We start from the raw sequence: 24,348 nt of genomic DNA on the forward strand, positions 1-24,348 counted from the left end.
TCTTGATGTAATCCTCAACATCTTGCTCGGCCTTCCAGATCTTCTGATTGGAAAATTGGAGTGATCGAGTCTACTCATCCAGGGTCGGACGGTCTTGTCAGGGTCGTGTCAGTAAAAACGGAAGGGGGGACTGTCACACGACCTATCACCAAAGTCTGCCCTCTTAACCGGCGAGAAGAACCGGATTCCGCGATCCCATGACCCCTGGACGAGCGAGTGGGGGGAGGATGGAGCAACGAATCTACGAATGTGGGATGGACGGGAAAAACTGGCAAGACTGACTCGCTCGACGGGTGAACGGTTTTTTGGTGAGCGGAAAAAAAGGTACGAACCACGAGGTGTGGGATCGACGAATAAATGTTTTAAGGAAATGCCGAGTGTCTTTTACTGACGATACCACACATACTGGTTTACCCAACACAGTCCATTGGAGGATCCTTAGACCAGTACGCTTACTTAGCGTGGCCACGGCACGCCCGGTGCCCAAACACTTTGAGGAGATGGCCAATCAGCTCATTAGTGAATTAATGACATCCGGTGTGCCTGTGCTGGAAACGGGGCCCACAGAAAGGGGCAAGAAGCTGCGGTTAGTCACCGATTACCGGCGGCTCAATGAGGCTGTGATCCGCACAGTGCACCCCTTTCCGGCCACTGCGGATCTCATCAAGCGGATCAACCCCACCTCCAGGTACTTTGCCAAGATCGACGCCATCCCCGGTTATTTCCATATATCCCTGGATGAAGAATCTTCCAAACTGACCACATTTCTCTTACCTTTGGGCAGGTATCGCTATTTGGGGGCCCTGATGGGCCTCAATACCTCATCAGATGAATTTTGTTGCCGGCCGGCCAAGGCGGTTGAGGGGCCGCCCTGGCTGCTGAAAATTTTGGATGACATGTTGGTCCAAGCCCCCAATCTAAGGACCCTCTTTTTGCGTTTGGAAGAGGTTTTAATGAGGTGTCGTCAGTCAGGCATCAAGATCTCCTTGAGCAAGCTAGAGGTGGGAAAAAAGTTTAAAATTTGCGGGGTCTATTGTGTCTGGGGACGGGGTCCGGCCCAATCCAGAGAAATTAGCGGCCGTGGCGGAGTTCCCTGCCCAAAGAACACTACCGAGCTCGGAGGATTCCTGGATTGGGACAATTTATTCTAGATTTGTCGCACATGTTGGTGCTCATGCAAGGGCTCATAAAAAAGGACGTGGCATACAACTGGCTCCCCTGTCACCAAGCCGAATTTGAGGTGTTGAAGAAGGCTCTCACGTCTGACATGGTGGTCAAGGCATTTGACCCAGTGCTACCCACAAAGCTGTTCACGGGTGCGTTGCAATTGTTTGGCATTGGATTTGCCCTGGGTCAATTTGAGCCCGCAGGCCAATTACGTTTAATCAGCTGCAGATCTTGTAGTTTGACAAATTGTCAACAAAACTATGCGACCATTGAAATTGAGTGTTCAGCTATTGTGTGGGCAGTGGAGAAATTGGCGTACCACCTGGAAGGCATGCCAAACTTTGAGGTTGTGACGGACCATAAACTACTCCTGGAGATATTTAACAAGGCACTCCAAGAGCTCTTGAACGAGATTCTCCTGTGGTTCCGGGAATGATTAGTGGATTATAACTTTACAGTGTCCTGGACTGTGGGAAAAGAACATCTTATTGCCGACGCCTTATCTCGGGCCCCAGTGTTTCCCAGCGAGGACGAGCCAGATGCTAAAGTGTTGGCCCTCAGTGTACGTGTTTTGGGGGTGGACCCGGCTCTCAGATCTATTGTCCGTACGGCCGCCTCTGACCCGACATATGAGGCCCTAGTGGAGTGTTTTATTTCAGGAGGAGACCCAGCAACTAACCCCACCTTATGGGCCTATGCTTGTGCGTGGCCAGAGGTGAGCCTCCAGCAGGAGCCAGGGTCCCGCTTACTTATCCTGCAAGGGACTCAGCTCGTAATCCCCCGCTCAGCCCGGGCGGGCCTGCTCCGGCTCCTCAACACATCCCATTTTGGCATGGTGAAGACATACCAGCGCGCCCGCCAATTGTACTACTGGCCCAATATGAAAAATGACATATCTCAATTGGTTCAGAGTTGTACGGTGTGCCAAGAAAAACTGTCTAGCCAGCCCATTGAGCCCATTTGGGAGCTTTCAGTCCCCACGGAGCCCATGAGCCATGTAGGAGTGGACCTTTTCGACTTCAGGGGCCAGAACTGGCTGGGTGATGGACCGCTATTCGGGATTCCCATTCTGTCAGCAATTGAGGACGACAGTCACTTCTAGCGTCACTGGCGCGCTACTCCAATGGTTTTGCGATTGGGGGTTTCCTTGAGTCATCCAATCAGACGGAGGACCTCAGTTCTGAGGGAAGTTCACGGAATTTTGCCTTGAACAAACATTGTGCATTTGTGCTTTCCAGCCCCTACAATCCTCCCTCCAATGGCTTGGCAGAAGCCGCGGTCAAGGCTATGAAGTTTCTGCTTGGCAAGTGCAAAGATGCCGGGGAGAACTTTCCGGCAGCCCTACTGGAATATCGCAACACTCCACAAGAGGACGGGTTCTACCCGGCCCAAGCATTCTTGGGCCGTCGACAGCACACCCTTTTACCGGGCCTCCCAGTTCAAAGGTTTGACCAGGATGAATTCGCATATGTGAGAAGTGCATCCCCTCAGCACAAACAGGATGTCAATGATAGATCAGCTCACAATTTGAGCATTCTCACGGTGGGCACCAAAGTGCTAGTGCAGCACCCAGTAAGCAAAGCATGGGACACCCATGGCACTATCTCAAGTGTCTTGGACTCAGGCCGATCATACGATGTGGTGTGTGAGGTGACGGTAAAAGTATGTCGGCGAAATTAGAGCTTCCTACATCCATTGAAAGGTGCTGACAAGGGTGCTGAGGTCATGCGTGGTAATCCATCTCAAGGGAATACTATGGCCGGCCATTTGCCGTTTAACTTGCCTGCAGCAAAGAGACGGAGAGATTATTTTGCATGGCTCACGTCTTGTCATTCCACAACCCGCCTGATCAACAATAATATCATACCTACACCAATCACATTCTGGTATGACTAAAATATGTACTTTGGCTCGACAACTTTATTCCTGGACGGGCATGACCAATAAAATTCAGATGGCTATTGTCAAGTGCCCTGTCTGTGTCGAGTTGCTTCTTTCTCACTCTCCAGAACCGCTTATACACTTAAACACCGCTTTTTCCACTGATCTATTTGAGGTGGATGGGATTCACTTTCTCTTGCTGGTGGATCGCTTTAGCGACTATCCCCTTGTTGTCTGACTGAAATCCTTAAGTACCACAGCAATTTGTGCTACTCTTCTTGATTGGTTTTGCGAATTTGGATTGCCTAAGTGGCTCAAAAGTGATAATTGGCCTCAGTTTTGTGCCAAATTTGAAGACTTTTGCCAAGAACATAATATCAGACACGACACCTCGTCGCCGTACCACGCCCGCAGCAATGGTCTGGCTGAAGCAGCCGTTAAATCTATGAAGCATTTGCTCAAAATGGTCAACGTGCAAGACAAAGCCTTCCGTGCCTTGCCTGCTTATTTAGTCCGGCCTTTGGGTTTTTTGGCAGACATCTCCGTGGAAATCTGCCCTATGTTTGTGCCTCTTAACTACTCTGCATCCAAATCTAACAATGCCTAGAGCTCAAGCTCCAACAAATGCTGGCGACGAAAAAGACACCACATTGTCCTGCCGCCAGCCTCTCGCCCATCCATTTTACGTGGTCTCCATGCCTCCCATCAAGGCATTCGCTGCACTTGTGTCTGGGCTCCCCATTTCTATTTTTGGCCGGGCATGAATAATGGCATTGATCAGGTCGTGAGTTCATGCTCAGCCTGCCAAGAACATCGTCTGAGTCAACCAGTGGAACCCTTGATCCAATCCACTGCCTCCCGACCCTTTGAGGCCATTTCTGTAGACATCTTTGAGAGCGTTAGGGCCCCATCATGACGGACCGATTTTCGGGTTGACACCCAGGCGGTCATTGATATCCTATAAGATTGGTTTGTGGATTATGGGATCCTACAGACGATTCGATCTGATGGTGGTCCTCAATTTCGATCTCAATTCGCGGAATTTTGCCATCATCATCATATTACTCACTAGCTGGCGTCTGCCTATGATCCGGCCTCCAATGGGCACGCCGAATCCACCGTCAAATCCATGAAAATTCTTCTTTAGAAACATGGCCACGATTGGCGCTCCTTTCGTGGATCTCTCCTGGATTGGCGGACGGTTCCCCGTGCTAACGGCCTCAGTTCGGCTCAGTGGCTTTTCAACTGTCGACTCTGCACCCATTCACCCGGCCATGTCCAACTCTACGTGCGGCTCTCGGACCAGGATTGGCTAGCGGCCCTGGAGAAGCAGAGGGGAGAGGCAAGGAAGATCAAGGCTCACTTTAATTAGAGACTCTAACTTTAATGCCCATCGCTCACCGAAGATCGAACCATGTTGAGGCCTCAAACTAGGGTTCTTGTCCAGAACCCTCGGACCAAGAAATGGGACCATTCGGCCTTGATCCTCAGAGCTCTACCTGATGGACGATCCTATGAAACTTGATGGATGGCCGTACACATATTCGGACTCTATATCATCTTCGTCCCCATCCCACCATACCTTCCCATCAACCAGACACCTCTGAGGACAGATCGGTAAATGGCGACCCTGACGCTCCAGCATTCTTTGGCGAGGTACCCGATACCCACCAAAAATCGTCCGCTTTGGAGCATCATGATTGATTTTAAATTATTTATTCTTTGCCGCCATCTTGGGGGGAGATAATAAGTCATGATCTAGCCATTCATTCAATGGTTGACTTCTTTACCCTGACTCCCTCTAGTAACTCTCTTCTGCTCTAGACACTTCTTCTTTATCCTTCCACTTATCCACTATATTGAATAAAACGGCTTGTTAGTTACGAATACCTAACAAAAACCTTAAGTCCTAGATGGCCTCTAAAGCATCTTGATCTGTGACTACAAGATTATTTAAGTGCTAAAAATGACTAACCTTGACAATCTCAAAAGACTCATCTTCAGAGCAAAGAGGTATTGCTGCTAAACTCAGTATGGTTGAAAACACACTAGAGACCTGATCTCCTAGCATGTTAGCCATAGCCTATACATTCCTAATGGCTTCGCCATCAACCTCAAAAGGCCCAATTAAACTCTGAAAATAACGTCCAATTTTGTTTGGAGACTAGCCACAATAACTGGATTTGAACTGCTCTTCAGCCTTTTTGCTATTTTGCAACCGGTTTTGATCAAAGTCTTCCTTTATTTTGGAATTTTTGCTTGTGTCCCACCTTTTGGAACACATTCAGAGATTTCTAGACTGGAGCAAATTTCCTCAAGAACCGAAACAAATGTAGCAATGGTTGTATCTATGGAAAATTCCTGTTCCAGAATTGAAACCAGGTCTAGTTCTTCTAAACTTTTTGTAATTTGGGGTCAGTGTTCGTCGTTGAACTTGAACCTAGCCAGACCAACCTTTTTGACTGGTCTTACACTAGAGCACGCCGGCTTTTGAGTAATGGTCGACCCTGTCTCAAGAAAATGATGATCTGATAGATTGCCAAGTGTTGCATGCACATCCTGATCAGATCAGGGTCATTGGAAAAGACCAAGTCGAGAACGCTATTCTCTCTAGTGGCTACACCAACTTGCTGGGCGAAATTGCGCAAGATCGCAAACTCCTCCAGCTTTTCAAACGACTGAGATGTCGATTTCGAAATGGGAATATACCCATCGGGACTAGCCTCCCACTCTTCAACGCTATCCCATAGATTTCTAAACACTGCATGCCGGACGACCGACCACTCGGGTGGTGAAACAGTACAATATCAATGATCTCCTGGGAATTTATCACCAACCGGTTCATTGTACTGTTTAGCCAAACGGTCGTCCGACATCCAGCGTCTAGAAATCTATGGCTGGCCGGAAAATTGAAGTCCCCTCCAAAGAAAACCTCCGTGTAAACTGTCTAATCCAACTCATTTCCTGTGAATTTGAGAGGCGACATAAAAAAGCTTACTGAACAGGAAGGGGGCCTAGTCATTGTTACAAGGGACAGATCAAGCCCTCAGATATGACAAACTGAGATTCGTGCTTCTCCGTTTGACATTTGTACCTGACTAATGTGCAAATCATTTCTAACATTTAGGCATACATCCCCATATGGGAAAATGGGATTATCAGGTCGTACCCTATCACTATGAACTAAGTTGAAACCAACTGTGGCCAGTTCTCCATCTAGGACCCCTCGTCGAAGCCAGGTTTCTGTTATAGAGATGAATGAAATCTCTCTCAATGGCTAATTCTTAATCTTTGTGCTGTTTTTTTAGAAATCAGACAATGCACATCCAAATATAGCCCTTTTACGGCCCTTTCTTTTGACATACCTAATGACACTCATGTAAAAGACGCGTCATCTCCTTTTGCCTGGTTCTCGCTGATTGGTCGAGAGTTGTCAGTTGACCGCAGCTGATCATGGACAATGGAAAAACCTCAAAACAAAATTGTTGTTTAGAACACTCGCTCTTGGCTCACTGTAATGACTGTACGCAAGACAATCATTTCGTTGATCACCTTTATGATTTGGTGAGTGAATATGACTTTCATCTCTTAGTGGACTTCACGTGGTAAGAAATGGGTGGGGCGTGCTCTGCCTTAGAATGTACAATTGTGATCGAACTATCTGCCAGAAAGCTCATTTTACCGACATCCACCCACTCTGACCGGCCAATGCCGACCAATATTCCTCTGGAAAAAGGTTCTGCTCGAGGGGTTTTGGCAGATCTGAGCCACAACTTCAATCATTGTGAACCCTTGGACATTTCTGAACTCTGAGGATCAAAGTTCCAACCATTGCCTCATCAAGGAAAATGCAAGATTGTGTTGTTGACCCTAGTGAACACAAAAGTCCAAGCTTCAAAGCGCCTTTCTTCCTCAATTCGACCAGCCATAGGAAGCCATCCTCTTTGTCATATGTTGAACCTGGCAAAAGTTACCAATACAATGGAAACAAGAATGATTCTGAGAAGATGTAATAACGGTCAGTCAGAAGAAGAGGGAAGTGGGAGAGAGGGTGGGAGGTAGGAGGAGTGGGAGGGCGGAAGCTCAATGGGTCAAGGCATGAGGGAAGTGCGCTATTAGGTTTAGGAATAGGGTCAGCTCTAAAATTACGAAACTGAGCTGTCCCATATCTCGGCTTTCTTTGCGTCCCTTCTACATGGAAGGAGGTACACCTTACGTAAAGCACAAGACGTCTTATGTCTTGGGCTGGCGGCACATGTACGGGGGAAGAAAAGCTCAATCTACCTTTGAAAATCCCTTCTCCCTGTCGTACTTCTAAAGGCCGAACTTGAGAAGCTTTTGACACCATTTAGGGTGGTCTGCTTTTTGCCCTTGGGTTGACATGAATCCCGTGGACATCACTAGCGTAAGGCTTCACCTGATAAGTTTCGATGCTCCCCTTAGTAGGAGGTCATTGCTCAAATGACGTAAGGGCCACATTTCCCTTGGGAACCATCTGATTGCATAGGGTTGTGGTAGGCTTTGTGTACGAAAATTCAAGAAACTCTCCCTTGACCAGAACTCTTTTTGGGCCGTCAATTTGGAACATTTGAGAGATCCGATTTTATAAATCAAAATGGAGGATGTGATTAGGGCCTTTCAAGCCCAGATGGATCTGGTCACTGATGAATCTCGCCGTCGCGAAGACTGATTGGTATTGGAGGCCAATGTACGTGAGGAGAAGCTCCTAGAATTGATTGAAGCCATTACTACCGAGTCTTCGTCGGGCTTATCTGGATTTGACGGATTCTTTATGCTGATATTCTATCAGAATGCTCCCAAAAAGGGATGCTCCGACCACAAACCGAAAGGTAGTATGAACAGATGACAGGCACGCGGGTCTACAAATGGTTCGAATAAATTAAGCCAAATTCGCTTTCGAACTATTATTTTCGCAAAATTATTGTTGGGTGACTGGCAGTTGTTTTCCGTCCGGTCAGACTTTTTTCGGTGGCAGCTATTGTCTCAAAAAAGTGGAAAACCCCGTAAATAAAGGGGGCGTTAAATTAGAAACGAAGCAAAACAAATAGAAACTGAAACATCAGATTGTCACCGGCGCATATCTTTTCCTGTTTCCCTACCCTCATCTGTGCTTCTGTTTACCTGGCTCCAAGGTTGACCGAATAAAATGTAAGATTTTTTTACAGGTTCGATCTAGAACACAAATACGGCCTCAATTTATCCTCCGGTCAATATATGTACATTCATTAGAGGAATGCAAGAAAGAATGTGTTGAAGAAAAAAAGTTCAAATGTCAGTCATTTAACTTTGTGTAAGAACTTTTATTAGATAACATTCGATGTCTTTCCGATAGTTGATCCGTTGTTTCTACATCGATTTCAGGGCAAAGTTTTCACCAGCAGTCAACAAAAATTGCGAATTAAGTGATCAGAACACCCAAACGTTGGACATCAACGATTCAACCTACTTTGATTTCTCAGGAAATCGTGATTTCTACGTGAAGGAAACAAGAGATCTAAATTGCATTGATGGTGGGCGAATTTCAAATAACAATTCACCCCATACTTATCTAACCCTTATTCTACATCCCCCTCTTCAGTGTCTCAGACTTGCTCATCAAATGGAATGGAGTTCACCTTGCGAACACCTTATGATTTTCGAGGCCGAATATACACACATAAACACTTTGATCGTCCAAAATGTTTCATCCGTGGGCTAGGCAAACGTGTACATTTGTTCAAGATCCCAGGACACAGAGGAATACCAAAGTGTGGAACGGAGAAGGTGAAAATCTCAATAACTGAAATATTTCTTTTTACATTGACAATACATATTCACACCTTACATTTTCAGTTTGGCGATACGCTCACAAATATTGTTGTGGTACAATTTAGTGAGTCTGTTCAGACCTCTGATGACGTAATGTACAATCTCACTTGCACTGCTGTGGCCCCTGGAGATGCTGTTGTAACGTCTTCATACATCGGTTCCGGGTGAGTAGTATGACTTGAAAAAAACGATGCATCAATCATTCACATTTTTCAAAATCTAGATCTGGTCAGCCGACTCCCATAGAATATCTTCCAGCAGAACATACTTTGGACAGTCGAGTACGTTTAGTCATTCAATACCAAGGTCGTCCGACGACGACGATAGCAGTTGGAGATCCACTCGAGTTCAAATTAGAAACCCAAGATGGCAAAAATCTTTTACAAGACATTTTTGCCACCGATGTCGTGGCGAAAGATCCGTATAGTGCTCGGGCAGTGCAATTAATTGATCGTCGAGGGTATGTGACAGTTCTTAGAAAGTAAAAAATCTTGCTACAACATCTTAAATGGATTGTGACAATTATATTTTGAATATACACCACATACAAATCTGAACAAATTGAAATATTACATGAGTTGAAAGCTGAAAAAGAAATCAGTTCGTTCCATTTTCAACTGCTTGTGATTCCATTCCCAGTAGCAGCAAAGAAGTCGGCAAAGAAGATGAAAAAATATCAGTTCTGACAATATCAGTGGTATGGAGGAGAACTCCTTTTTTATTTGGAGAAAAGAACGTATGAGTACGTTACATTGAAATGCAATAACATTAAAGTAAGACAAACACACATCATTTTATTGAAAATAATTGCAGAAATATTATAAAGTTTTATTTCAATTGAGGGAAAAAATATTTTAATGTAAATCATATTTAAGTGTCTCGTAAAGACGTGGACAGTTTTTGAAGAATTTACTATCATCCAGAGCCTGGGGCCTCTTTGAAAAAGCAATGGGCAGTATTTTTGTTGTAACTTCGATGGGATTGGATACAAGTGACACGTTCGTTACTTTGGTGAGAAAAATTGATGCCAGTGTTATAAAGAACAACTCCCAGCAAGGATGGAGAATAATTTTCATTTGCTTAATTAAAGGTGCAAGCCATGAGTGCAACATGTCTTCGCAATCGATAATGGGCTTTAATTGAGAGGTTCTGAGAAACTGACAAAAATGACGCGAACTCTGACTTCATTATTTTCTGTTTTTTTTTCTCTTACTTAGTTGTCCAATTGATCCGTATGTTTTTCCTTCTCTTGGACTTGCACGTAGTGGCGATGGTTTATCCACTAGCTTCAATGCATTCAAGATTCCCGAGTCTAACTTCTTGGTATTTGAGGCTACTGTTCATACCTGCAAAACAGATTGTCCTGCGGTAAGGATTGAGCTAACAATTATTTCAAATGTTTTGATCATACACTAGCAATCATTAATCTGACAATCGTCAAAGCGCTTGCTTAACATGTGGTTAATGGCAATGCCGTTTAAGGCAACTAGTTTTTGCTACCGATGCGATCGATCTACTAGCTTCGGCAGATTGCTCACAAGTCCTGCTGACTTTGTATAGCGCAAGGACGACATCACCACTGGACAGCCACGGGGGTGGGGGAAAATGAGTAATTCCAATTCCAATCAATCAAATTCATTTCTCTTTACATGAGTTGACTCAATTACAACCTCATAGAACAATGGTGAGATTTGATCTCAATCGAACGTCTGTGTCAAAAGTTATGAGCATTTAAAACTCGGACCAGGGAGGACGCAAATTGACTGAAATAGCGCCACGTTGGTAAGATCTTACCAAGGTGGTGCTAAGCAAGTCATTTTCTGCCCACGTCGTACTGAGTTTCAGGACCTCATTGCTTTTGACGCAGGCGTTTGATTGGGGTCAAAATTGGCAAACGCTTTCTGAGCTAACTAAAGTCCAACTTGTGTGAAGGAAAATGCATTCGGTCCATCTGGATAAAAGCTACGTTCCCCCCCATCCTATCGTGTGTGATCAGTGATGACGTCGTCCTTGTATAGTGTTAGAGTTCCTCAATCATGTTTATCTCTAAGAGGACTTCTGGCTTAAAAACAGTGAGTAAGCACTGCACTACTGGTTTGCACTCTCCTGGGGCAGGCAGATTGATCATAAATTTCTTATTTTCACTATTTTCGAATAAGAAGAGCAAAATTTATGGAAAACACAACGAAAATGCTTTGCCTAAAAATGAGAGAAATATATTTCAACATGTATCATTAAGGCAATATAACGGTGGACAATGAACAATTGTTACGAAAATTGTTACGTAAAATAAGAATGCATGCAACTAGTCGTTAAATCGTCAACGAAAAAATAACGCCGTTATTAGGGGATAACGATACGCCTGGACCTTGAGAGCATTGCAAAGATGTTCATATCAAATGTGTGACAAATCTTAGGCCATGTAAATTACAAAATAAAAATGTTTCAGGTCTTTTGTGATGCACCTCAGGGAAGGCAAGATTCATATGGACGAAGAAGAAAAAGATCAATGCCCTCATCTGACAAAAGAATTGAAAGCCTCTCTGACGAGGACAATTTCAATGTTAAAGAAATACTACAGGTAACTACTGTCTTCAAAATTTTCCATTTTAAGTTGCGAATGTGTAGGAATGCACGAAAGGAAGAGAGTGTATTGATAACTGAATTATCATTACCAAGGGTTAGAAAAGTAATTTATTAAGTGAGACCAAGCTTTATCCTACGTATATAGGTTATTTTTGGACAAAATAACTTTTTCGTAACCTTCAATCTAAAATAACCGAAAGCTGGTAGGTAAAGGGAAATGGAACCCGATGAAAATAAATAAATTAACTTTGAAAAAAGAAAGTGCGATTCCGCAGTAACCTACCATAGCAGGTTCCAGAGCTCGATTAACCACCATTGTGGGTTTTGGGGATCACTTGGCCGACGGGCAAAACAGACAATTATTGTATGGTCTGGGACTCACAATGCCCAACATGCAAATAATCCCAGGTTTTGGGGCTCACCAGTCCTCCTTCTGGATCACGAGGATTACCAGGTTTAAGAGCAGAGCCCATCACGATCAGTGCTCCGTCCAGTAATTTGATTCCCACACTGGACGGAAATTACACAGATAATTTTGACGCCAGCTCTAGATGAAAACCTTGATAGCTCTCTGAGATGGAGAACACCTAGTACCTGGCCTTCAATTTCTTAGCTCTATATTAGGGCCTCCTGTTCTTACCCTAATAGGGCAATCACCTCTATACTTGAAAATGGAGACAAATTGGTGGACGGTTATCTATACTCCCCAAGAGCACAACTCAACTTCAGTTGTACTCGTTTACTACTTACTGGACTTACCTCGAGACAACCGTACTGACATGCAATTTGGGGTCACTCTCTATGTTCACAGTACAAGGCATGTATCAAATTGGCGCTGATATCTACTCTAGAGTCTAGCCCCTCATTATTACAATCTTGCCAACAGTCTAACGATTAACCTTTTCTACAGCGCTGTCTATTTTATTGAACTCTTTGTACATGAAATAAGAAACTACCACTCGCCTGTCTTTGCTCCGATAATGAAAAGGGAGCAATTGATGGGCCATGGAAGAGGTAAATATGCAATAATGAACAACAAATGGTCTAACTTAGTCAAATGGTCAGTGACTGAGTAAGTCAGAAGTTGCTCGTTTACTCAGTTCTTAAGATTTTTCAATATGTCTGCACTCAATGACTGATGTATTGCAATGCCCTTCCCCAGGTCCTCTTGCCTTTGCACGGCTTCGTGGGTCCCGACTCCAATCACTATTTTTACTGATTCCACGAGGATGACAGACTCAGTGCCTCTTCCGGTACTCCAACAATTGATCTTAATTCAAAATCAATGGAGATGTTTGCACTTCAGATGTTCATCGATGGATTGGAGATTTTCTTTGTGACCTCTCAGTCTGAGAGTATTCCAATGACCTCTCTTCTTGAATGCTTAAAAATGACTCCGTGATATCTGGGTATTTGGTTTTGCAAGTTGACTTCTTTTGATGTTCCTTTTTCCTTGGATTGCACTGGTTGGGCTTTCAGCATCGCTTCCCTTGTCATGGGGGGATATAACTGCGGCTTTGTCCTGGAACTAGCTCTGTTTCTTCTCAGTGAGTTTAGGTCGGGGTAGAGTTTCAAGTCTGACGTGTGATTTATCGTACATGGCTCCCATCTTGTTTGTCAAGCAATGCAAGTTGGAGAAAATGGTTTTTCTCCCCTCAGCTAAACGCTTGTCCAACACTGTTTCGTACAATCAGTCTCCCCTTTGTCTAAATGTTCTATTAATACTCAAATGTGCACGGAACCATTGGGACCCAAGTACCCAAAATGAACCAGGCTCAAAGTTCTACCAGGAATCTGCCTCAAAACTCACCACGAATTGGTCCCAAAGACCTATAACGAACCAGGCCCAATAGCCCATCACAAATCGGGCTGAATGACCCACCCAAATCGGTTTCTCACCGCCAATACCTCCAAAAGTTCTTGTGCATGGAGAGCGAACGTCAAGAAAAGTGCTCCGCAACTACTTCACTTTCTTATGAACGTACTTGATTTGCTGATGCGTAGTTGTTAAAACAATGAAGATCTCAAATTCGTCTCCCAATAGAGGGAAACGAAGAACATCGCCCGGGCCGTCCTTTGGGGGCATTGCTCATCAGTTTTCATCAACTTTGTCATTTGCAAAAATGATAAAGAAAGATCAGACATAGGCCATTTCTTGCGCGTCTGATGAAGAGCAGATATCAAGCAATGTTGTGGTCAAGTTCATCTTTTAAGATCTGACCTTAACTCACAGTGAGATTATGCAAGTACTCGGGGTTGGATGGGTCTGCAAAAACATCTGTAAGGCTTAGAGGTGGGAAAGGAGGGATGATAAATGTAACTATTTTTTTCAGTGTTGTTGTTTTTCAGCTGATGATGACAGGTTGACAACCACTCTACATCTTCCCTTTCAAAACAAGACCGCGGGGAGGGAAGAATAAAAATTCTCTTTTTTTTTTGCCCGCAAAAAGTGTATTTGACCACAAATGTGACTTGCTTGGCACGTAGACTGGCTGAACGCCGAGGGTGTGGCGGACACGAAGGATGTGTGACGCTTGCAGGTGGTGGAGACGTGTAGGCGGGTGTGGACGGCGCGGGCCAGATGTGGCGTCAGTTGCAGCGGAAAATGCCTGCGTCCGTCTGAACACGGTACTATTGCCCATTGGGCAGAGCCTCTACGACCATAACTGTCATAAACCTGTGGGTGGAACTGACCCACAAGGAGTTGGATGGACTTGATAACTGAATGTATTTCTGACGAGTACGTTCTTATATGTATACATGACTAGAATGATACATCGTAGATGAGCACAAGTATGTGCTAACCTAGTACAACACATCTCCTTCACACACCAGGGGGGGGGGATCATACGGAGATTCAAGGGCCATCCGGGGAACACGTCGGGTCACGAAGTCACCCCACCATGGAGGTCAAGGAGTTGCCCCTTCATCAGGGTCACGAGGTCTCCCCAAGGCTCGTGCCAGCTGCATGGCCTTCTGCCAATCACGCTCAATCCCACATGGGGAGAGCTACACAGTTCAATCCTCTTCAACGAGGAGAGCAGCATGCTCAATCTTCTCTAACAAGGAGAGCGACAGAAGGCAACAGCCAGATCCTATCGACTGTGCCATGTCATTAACTTGTGGGTGGAACTGACCCACAAGGAGTTGAATGGACTTGATAACTGAATGTATTTCTGACCAGTACGTTCTTACATAAATGACTAGAATGATACATCCTAGATGAGCACAAGCATGTGCTCACCTAGTACAACACAATAACAGTGTCAAATCTCCAGGATTTCTCAGTTGTATCCTGGAAATGTACAAGTTGACCCATGGTGAGAGACTTGAGTGGGCGTCCTCAAGTGCCAGCCACCATCTGCTTGCGGTATTTTGCATAGGAGCCCTTGAACTCCCGGTGGTTGAAGGAGGGTCCTTGACGGGCAGAAGGCAACTGAGAGCGCACCCACCGGTTGTGGAAGGCGTCCGTTGGGGAAAAGCCGTCCACCCATGGTGTGCATCACCACTCTAGCAAGGCAGCACGGAACGTGGCGTTATCAGCGCCCCCTGTCTTGACAGGGGGGAAAGGGCGTGTTGGCTTTGATGACCTTGACAAGCTGGTAGTACTCAGGATCCACATTGTCAGCAACCAGGTGGAGAGAGGCATTGTTGATCAAGATTACCGTGCAGATTGCCACCTCCTTGTCCATGGAGTTGGATGGACTGAACACTGAGTACAGGCTCAGGTCGCAGGCAATCAGGTGGCGCTTGTCGTGCGTCCATGTGCCCTCGAACTGGTACTGGCCAGATTCTCCCGTAACCGCTGCAGCCTCGGGTTATTGATGGCACACAGAGGGCGCTTGAAAACTCCCAGTAGTGGGCAGTAATCTTTCATGACTGTGAAGCTCGTGTGTCCTTGCAGAAAGAAACTGCATTTTTCCACAGCCCTCCACACCACCATCATCTCGAGCTCAATGACGACGTAGTTCTTCTGGGCAGTAGACAGGGAGCAGCTCCCACACTGGATCAAGCAGGGGCGCCCGTTAGTTTCTGTCCACATATGTCCGTCTTGAGCTCCGTAGGGAGACTAGGGTCAAAGGGTTTGACCCCATGGTTGGAGGTGAGAACGGCCTTGACCCACTTAAACTCCTCCTCGTGGTCCTCCAACCACAACTACGCTGATGACGCCTTCAAAAGGTCCCTTGTCTTCACTTTAAAGTGAGTAGGTCAGGTAAGATTGAGGCAAGTTTATTGGCGAGTCCCAGGAACGACCGGAACCCGCATTAGGTTTGTGGGTGAGGGGAAAGTGGCGATGGCCTTCACCTTGGCAGTCCGGGCATCCTGCCGGCGGCTGAAACTATGAAGCCGACAAATGGGACCCTGTCGCCGATCTCAAGCTTGTCCAGGCTCAGGGTGATGCCTTCAGCAAAGCAGTTGTCAAATACTACCTGCAGGTAATTGAGGTGCTTGTCAAGGAATGTGGTCTGAAAGAGCATGTCTTCGACGATTTTAAACATCCACCCCTTGCAGGTGCACTCTGCCACTGCGAGTCTGTTCGGAAACTGAACACATCACCACTCCCCTTCCTGATCATGGGCGCTACCAGGGGGCGGTACTTGTTGTCGGGGAGAAGGAAGGTGCACAGTTTCGAGGCCTCCTCTGACAGTGGTAATTCTTCTCGATGGATTTATTCTTTTCATTTTGATGCTAAAATTCCCGTTTATTTTTCTCACCCAATTGTACTTTTTTTAAGCTGTTGATTGATAAATCCTCCAGTTGTCGATAAGCCCTTTATTATTGAGGCTTTATTTGCTTGGGTCAATCAGACCAGGGTGCTGCTTGAAAAACAGGCTCGCCCAATAGTAGAGAAGTCAACTGATTTGACCAATGTAGAGGCTGTAGTAGTGACTCCTCTTGATATCAAGCACGAACAGACAGTTGTAGAGAAAACAGTCTGCCCTGTTTACCGGAAGCAGCCTTCTCCTGAAAAAGGAACAGACTGTCAGTTTGACCACTCTAACTGGTGTCAAAAGGTTCTTAAGTTCGGCCTTGAGAAGTACCATAGGAAGAAAGGATGTTCTATGGAAGAGAACCCTTTTTCCACCCGTAGATGTGCCGTCAGTCCATCAGACTTAACACGTGCTTTAATGTACGGTGTAGAAAGGACACAAAGAAAGGCAAGAAATAGAATAGTTCAATTTCAAGTTTTAGAGCTGACCCTATTCCTAAACCTAATCCCACCCACCTTCCTACCTGAACCCGTTTAGCTTCCTCTCTCCCTCTCCTTCTACCTTCCACTCTCTCTCCCACTTCCCTCCCCCTCCCTTAAATACCCAATCCACCCCCATAGCTGCCCAACCCATTTCCCAAAACCAACCTTCCCCATAAGCTCATGCCTCCAGTAGAACATAGCTTTTTGATCATAGATTTTTTACGGTTGGAGAGGGTGGTCCAAGATCTTGAGAACTTGGTCCGTCAAAAGAGAGGCCCGTAAAGGGGCTATATTTTTAACGTGCATTGTTTGATTTCTAAAAAAGATAGCACAAAAGTTAAGATCTTAGAAGAACTAGCCATTGAGAAAGATATTTCATTCATCTCTATAACAGAAACCTGGTTTCGACCAGGGGTCTTGTCATAGGGTATGTCCTGATAAACCCCTTTTCCCACATGGGGGTGTAAGCCTAGATGTTAGGAATGATTTGCAAAAAAGTCATGCACAAATGTCGATTGGAGAAGTAAAGGTCTTAGTTTGTCACGTTAAAGGTGTTGATCTGTCCATTGTCACAATATCTACATCGGGCCCCTTTTTGTTCTGTAAGCTCGTGCTTGTTAGCTCTCAATTTGACAGGAAATGAGTTGGACTTTGCTTGAAAGTTTTCTTTGCAGAGGACTTCAATTTTCCGGCTAGCATCGCAGAGTGGGAGGCGATTCTCGATGGGTATATTCCCATTTCGAAATTGACATCTCAGTCGTTCCAAAAGCTGGAGAAGTTTGCTATCTTGCACAATTCTTTCAGCATGTAGGTGTCCCCACCAGAGCAAATAACATTCTGAACTTGGTTTTTCCAATGACCCTGATGATCTGATCCAGTATGTCCATGTGACACCTAGTAATCTGTGAGATCATCGTGTTCTTGACGTAGGGTAGACCATTACTCAAAAGCCGGCGTGCTCTAGAGTAAAACCGGTCAAAAAGGTCGGTCTGACTAAGTTCAAGTTCAAAGACGAACACTGGCCCCAAATTGCAGAAAGGTTGGAAGAACTAGACCTGGTTTTAATTCTGAAACAGGAATCGTCCATGGATGCAGCCAATGATAAATTATTTTCAGTCTTTGAGGTTAAGTTTGCTCCAATCTACCAACAATCTCTGAATGTGTTTTGAAGGGTGGGACACTGAAAAAAATTCCAAAATAAGGGAAGACTTTGTGCAAAAAGAATTCTAAACTAGCGACAAGGTTTCAGAGTAGCACGTCTCCAAAAAAAGTTGCACGTGATTCAGGGTAAGAAAGTCGGTTAGGTCGAATCCGAAGGCTTTTTTCTATTAGGCAAACTCTAAGAGAAAGACGAAACACCCTGTAGGGCCCTTTCAGGTTGATGGTGAAGTCATTAACAAATTAGTGGTAATGGCTAACATGCTTGGACATCAGGGCCTTGTTTTTTAAGCCAAGGAGTGAATCTTAGATCAAAAGAAGGTCCAACTTATGTTGTATAGTACCACATTTTCTCAATCTAAGATTCGCTCCTATGGTTTAAAAAACTGGGCTCAGTTCTCTAGTGTGTTTTCAACGCCACTAAGTTTTGAAGCAGCAGCTCATTGTTCCAATGACGAGTCTGTTGAGTCAAGTAGAGGTACTTCATATTTCGTCAGAACGTAGATCCACCCTTCCTTAACACGGTAGACCTAATGCCGTTCATTGAAAGTGTCCAGAGAGTTGAGGAGCAGGTCTTGATTTTGTTCTACCCTTCACAGCTTTTGGCGGTTGAAAAGCTGAGGCTAGACGGATCTACAATATCTAATTCCAGCGGTTTGGATTTTGGTTATTTATTCGTGACTGAAAATGAAGTATTACATGAAATGAAGTAAATTGATTCCTAAGCGTAAAAATAGCATGTATGGAAGGTCATAAAAAGGGAATCGGCAATTCGTTTGTTCTCACCGAGCTCTGGGCGACCTTGTAAAAGTTACAAGTATGGCACGGTTTTGCACTTGCAGGATGATGACTTTCGTCTGAATGATTTTGAAACCACAACAAATATTCTGATTGAGCCAGCCCTCAAACGCGGGAAATTTAAGAAATCAGCTTGCTAACGGAATATGCCCGAGGCCCCCAGAAGTTGAAACCGTTGGAGACCCAGGCTCAGGTTTCGATGGCTCCGGCACAAGAAGAACGAGGTCTTCAATTGACCTGTTGTAAAAGCTCTTCCTGATCGTGCTTTTGGGGCATTTTTTGATAACGGAAACAGTGGCTGAGCGCACACGACCGCCCAAACCGGCTTTGACGTCGTGAACAAGTGCGACTGGCCACTGGTTCCTTTTGGATGTCTTGTCTCTCAATAGCACTAAGTGGCCGATTAATATGGAGCGTTTGGGAACCATCCACTTTCGCCTTTGTTGAAGGGTTGCCAAGTATCCCTAACTCGAGAGTTCCCAAAACTTGTCCCTAGGGCTTGGACTCTCCGCCATCCGTAGGCATGGATGTCGCTCTGTGTGAAAGAGTGTGGTGTTGGTGGATGAGGCTCTTCCTTCAGTGTCAGCAACATTGCGGGGGAAAGAGGAAGTGGATCAGATGAGATTTCCCACAGTGTGTAGTGGTGTATGGTTCACTATGGCACAAGCTTTGAGAAGGAGGGTATGGAGCTCGTCACGTGACAAGACCTGATTTCCAAGTGTAAGGAGAGAGGCTTCCAAAATTCGTCGCACAGATCCAATTTTCCTCTCCCAAACCCCTCCATAATGTGAAGTGTACGTAGGACTCATGTGCCAGGCACAACCCTTTTCCTCTAATGTCGTTTGGATGGTATTGAGGTCCAACGCTTTGGCGTCGGCGTCTTGGCTCCGAGATCCAATGAAATTTGTTCCCTGGTCACTCCTCAACTTCTTGCATGTGCCATTAATTGAGATAAAGCGCCTAAAAGCATTTTTAAAAGTTGGCATATCCATACACGGAAGCATTTAGATGTGAATGGCGCGGGAGAGAGAGTGGGAGGTAGAAGGAGAGGGAGAGAGGAAGCTAAACGGGTTAAGGAAGGGGGGTGGGGCGGGATTATGTTTAGGGATAGGGCTAGCTCTAAAACTACGTAATTGAGCTATCCTATTTCTCGCCTTTCTTTGTGTCCTTTCTACATAGACAGAGGTACACCGTACATTAAAGCACGTGTTAAGTCTGATGGACTGACGGCACATGTATGGGTGGAAAAAGGGTTCTCTACCATAGAACATCCTTTTGTATTTCTCAAGGCCGAACTTGAGAAGCTTTTGACACCAGTTAGCGCGGTCAAACTGACAGTCTGTTCCTTCTTCAGGAGAAGGCTGCTTCCGGTAAACAGGACAGACTGTTTTCTCTACAACTGTCTGTTAGTGCTCGATATCAAGAGGAGTCACTACTACAACCTCTACATTGGTCAAATCAGTTGACTTCTCAACTACTGGGCGAGCCTGTTTTTCAAGCAGCACCCAGAGGCGAGTTTTTTTACACGCTCGTACCTCCGAGTGAAGGCTCGGACGGTACATCTACTTGTGCATGTACTGAGCACTTAGACGAGTACATTTCAATACCGGTTAACGTCCACTCCTTGACTCGGAGGTACAAGCGTTTAAAAAACTGGCCTCTGGTCTGATTGACCCAAGCAACGAAAGCCTCAACAATAAAGGGCTTATTGACAATCAGAGGATTTATTAATCAACAGCTTAAAAACAAAGTACAATTGGGTAAGAAAACTTAAAGGTGAATTTTAGCATCAAAATGAAAAGAATAAATCCATCGAGAAGAATTGTAACAAGCCAAATTTGGTCGCCCTACGAGGCAAGGAGCGAAAACAGTAACACATCTTATGAATGAGGTCCATATTAATGTGCTATTTACTTAAATGAAACTTTTCGAAAGGGGAATGTAATTACTCGTCCGCATTGATCTAGCATGAATAGTATTTTTTGTCGATTCGAATGGCTTTTGAATCAGGTTCAAGCTTTCCTATATGGTAATTTGGATTGGTTCATTGTTTCCACCAATCCAAGGCCCACTCAGCTCATCTAGTCGGAACAGCTCAAATGCACAAGGCAACAACGAATGCAATTTGTTGCCGGTGATCTAAAATCATTGATGTCAAGTCAAATCATTACTTTATTCTAACACGAAATCATTTTTCACTTGTTCTTGCTCTCATCCGGCTCTCGCCTTTGCTAATATCTAGAGATACTGAACACTCCAATCGAGAACAGTAATAAGCTTCAAAACTACTTGGAAAGTACTGATGTGATCAATCTGCCTGCGCCTCAAACTTTCAAACAAGTACTGCCAAGTTTGATCCAAGCTGGATTTTTGAAAGTCAAGGGAACTCACATTTTCTGACCAAAAACAATCCAGCTTGGATCAAACTTGGCAGCACTGGTTTGAAAGTTTGAGGCGCAGGCAGATTGATCACATATAGGCTTTGGACTATATTTTGTCTTTAGAACTTATGTCATATTATTTTCTCTTAGGTGTACGAGTCCCGAGCTGAAATTACTAACAACCTAGAGCCTGCATTTAAAACCCGGAAGACTGGAGCCACATTTCGAACAGAAAACGTTATCCCAAACAAAGTCTGTTTATCTGAGGAATGGTATTATGCCTGTATCACTGCAGTAATATGCTGTGTTATTACAATGCCGATCTTAGCCGTATGGGTGTATGTCTCACATCGAAGAGCTTATGATCCAAAAATGAAACAGTTCCTTAATCCACACTTCAACCAAACCTCTCCAAACACAGAATCACATCAAATAAATCAGTCGAATTTTTGGGAAGTTGCAAATGTCAATCTACAAAGAAATGATCCAAAGTAAGTTCAGGGTTCCATGAACGAGTTACATTTTCCAAGTATCACCTGAATTTCATGCATTTATTTCAAATTTAGATCTCATCAAATTTATTTTGTCAACTTTAAAACCTGATAATTTTTTGTCATGTTTATGATAAAAACCTTGCCAATGAAACGGTTTATGGCCTTAACCGTCTAGATTTGACCAGCCATGGAATCATAGCTCCGTGACAAACCAAGGGAATGCATGGAAGAGATAAAAAGGATGAAGAGCTTAAACAGCAAAGAACATCTCATAGCATATTCTTACTTTTAAAGTGTAAGCAAACTCCACCCTCCTTTTCTCAAGGAGATTTCTAGAGGCTGTTTCCGCCCCCATAGAGGAAAGAAATCAAAAAGGACCATATTTGCCACGCATTTGCAGAAGAAATACTATTGAAGAAACAATTTTGTCATTGCCTCTTCACTTTTCTCTTTGCAAAAATCGAAGAACCAAATCTAAATTTAGATTTCTTAACCCCTTGATTTCTACTTAAAGTGTGGCAAAAAAAATTAAATTAATTAAATAACCTGTTGGTTGTATTTTACGCAATAGATTAGTGTACAATGCGTTTAATTTTTCCTCTTTTGATACATTATCTGAAAATTCCATGTTTTTGCCGCTTGAAGTTTTGAAACTTGTTCGATTTTTACAAAAATGGACACCTATTAAACCGTATAACTGTTACTCATTGCATTTGTCCTCTTCACCTTGCGTCATACCTTGCGATTGCTTTGATGACAAATTCTATGGGCTGTGCAAGACTCTCAAATAACCTGAAATTAAGTTAAAAGAAGTGTTTGAACCAAAGAAATATGCTAGAGTCTTTGCAACGAAAACTTCATCCAAATCATCCAGATAAGGCAATTGACGAACAAGGCAACGATGGCCGAGATTTTCTCTTCCAAGAGATATCTTTTTCATTCGTGACACTTCCTTCAGATATTGTTAAACCTCGATAAATAAAGATAAATGCCAAAATCCCACTTCCGTGAAACGATGGAATTTTTCGAAGGAATACGGAATACGAAGGATAATAGTTACCATAAAATTGCCAATTGTAAGTTGCCATCAATTTGTAATATTTGTCATTTTGCCAAGAAGTGGCATCCAAAGTTATAACTGCCTTACGGAAAAAACTTCAGTATTGAATTTCTATACATGAAAGCATATAGATAAGGAAAATTCAATCTAAGTAGACCAAGATTTGGAAATTTTAGATAAATTTTAGATAAATTTGCAATTTTATCGGCTAGGAAAGAAGTTTTATCATGATTTTTCTTTTTCAGATATTTTGCGAACTCCAATGCTTGGTTCAGTGATAAGGAGCAAAGGGAAAAAAGCAACTTTGGTCAGCATGGAGCCTTCCAAGACCCCAGTGAACCTATTTTCACGAATCCAGCTTTATTTGAAAAAAAGGCAACCAAAAATATCGGGAAAAACCGAAGAGATATTTTATTACGTTCTCGAGATAACAAGTGAAGCGCGCCCAAATATGAAGCTTAGGACTCGCCATTTTTCAGTTCTTTGTTCTGAAATATCTACGTTTGAAGTACAATTTGTGATGCGTTTCTTTGCCTTTCTGCAGACCTTTTAACCGTTATTGCGAATGTTATCTAGTGTCTCCCTTGTTGACCAGTATAATGTTTACTTCGTCCCAAACAAGCTATTTATTCCTCGGATTGTTACTCGCGGCTCCGAAAACCATGCAACAGGCAGCAACGAATTTTGGGAGCGAAATGCTATTAAACTTAAGGTAGACTATAAGGTAGACTTTTTCTAACTACTCCCTCACGCAACAGTGCCAAAATATGCACAAACGTGCGACAATTTCGTCAAAACAGTCACATTTTCTTTCCTTACGTCTTTCCAATGTTTAGGCTAGCATTCATTTTTTTAAGTGAAAAAGTAATTGAGTATATATGGATGGGCCAAGTAATTGGTATATGTCTCAATTCGATCAGACCTCAATAGCATGGATTGTAGCGAGTACATAAAAACAGCACTCTTGCTCACTTTGAAACTTGTTAACCAGCAAATTTCTTCGGGAGGACTGAGAGATCAAGTTCGACAATCTCACCTTGAAATCGTCAAGCATTGACTTTATACCACCAGTTCAAGGCTAGAGCTGGGCTGCTTGAATGGTGGGACATGAGCAAGAACCAAGGCTATGATTGGAATTGTCCTCATCCTGTACCAATGAGTTGAAAAGCTGGGGTAGCACACGTTTCACAGCCGTTCTTTCCTGATTTTGAGACTACATCCTCATCCAAAAAACAATGCAACACTTTGCATGAATGAGGATATGGAGGCCATGAAGGCAAAAATCATTGGAAGAACTTGTTTCTTCTGGACACTAGTGATGACCGCCCAGCGCTGGGGGAAAATTGTTTGTTTGCAATTCGTGGTTTCGTGAACGCAAATTTTGAAATGCGACAGTCTAAATTTTACCCAGTCGCATTTCAAAATGTGCGTTCACGAAACCATCTGATACTCGCAGATGGTGAAACTGAGTACAAATCGCATCTCAAAATATGTGCTCGTGAAACCACGTGGGGGTACCCCATTGAATTTTTACTAAAATTATATCCAACATAGTTTTTGCATTTGACTGCATTTCCACAGTAAGCGGAAATAGTAATACATATCTTGATAAACTCGGACTAGTAATTGAAAATGCATGTTTCGGTAAAACTCTTCTGCAGACCCCAATAATCCTGTGCCATTTTCACCATCCATCATTCTCACTAGCAAGGGAGTCCATACCCAATCATGTTGGACAACTTTTTGGGGTGGGACATTCTTGGTTATGGTAGGCAAAGATGGAGGCGCGTCCAAGCATTG

The 24,348-nt window shown here is 44.0% G+C and overlaps 1 protein-coding gene across 1 annotated transcript; it reads left to right on the forward strand.

The window, feature by feature from the left end:
- The first annotated feature begins 1,162 nt into the window (after positions 1-1,162).
- LOC131886689 (uncharacterized) lies at positions 1,163-23,062 on the forward strand. Its single transcript, XM_059235089.1, has 13 exons — positions 1,163-1,316; positions 1,608-2,238; positions 2,406-2,739; positions 4,196-4,390; positions 8,118-8,359; positions 8,431-8,579; positions 8,648-8,832; positions 8,902-9,041; positions 9,101-9,337; positions 10,095-10,245; positions 11,327-11,458; positions 21,145-21,485; positions 22,794-23,062. Exons 1-13 carry the CDS (start codon positions 1,163-1,165, stop codon positions 22,984-22,986), a joined length of 3,084 nt encoding a protein of 1,027 aa, XP_059091072.1. The 3' UTR covers positions 22,987-23,062.
- The last annotated feature ends 1,286 nt before the right edge of the window (positions 23,063-24,348 follow it).

The sequence above is a fragment of the Tigriopus californicus genome, chromosome 9 (genome assembly GCF_007210705.1).
Source record: "Tigriopus californicus strain San Diego chromosome 9, Tcal_SD_v2.1, whole genome shotgun sequence".
Lineage (NCBI taxonomy): Eukaryota > Metazoa > Arthropoda > Copepoda > Harpacticoida > Harpacticidae > Tigriopus > Tigriopus californicus.

What these genes read in the sequence shown, in the direction of transcription:
- LOC131886689 (XM_059235089.1), top strand. Translation starts at nt 1,163, where the DNA reads ATGTTGGTGCTCATGCAAGGGCTCATAAAAAAGGACGTGGCATACAAC. An exon ending in CAAAGTGTGGAACGGAGAAG is followed by an intron (nt 8,833 to 8,901) that starts GTGAAAATCTCA and finishes TTACATTTTCAG; the next exon opens with TTTGGCGATACGCTCACAAA. An exon ending in CTACAAAGAAATGATCCAAA is followed by an intron (nt 21,486 to 22,793) that starts GTAAGTTCAGGG and finishes TTTCTTTTTCAG; the next exon opens with ATATTTTGCGAACTCCAATG.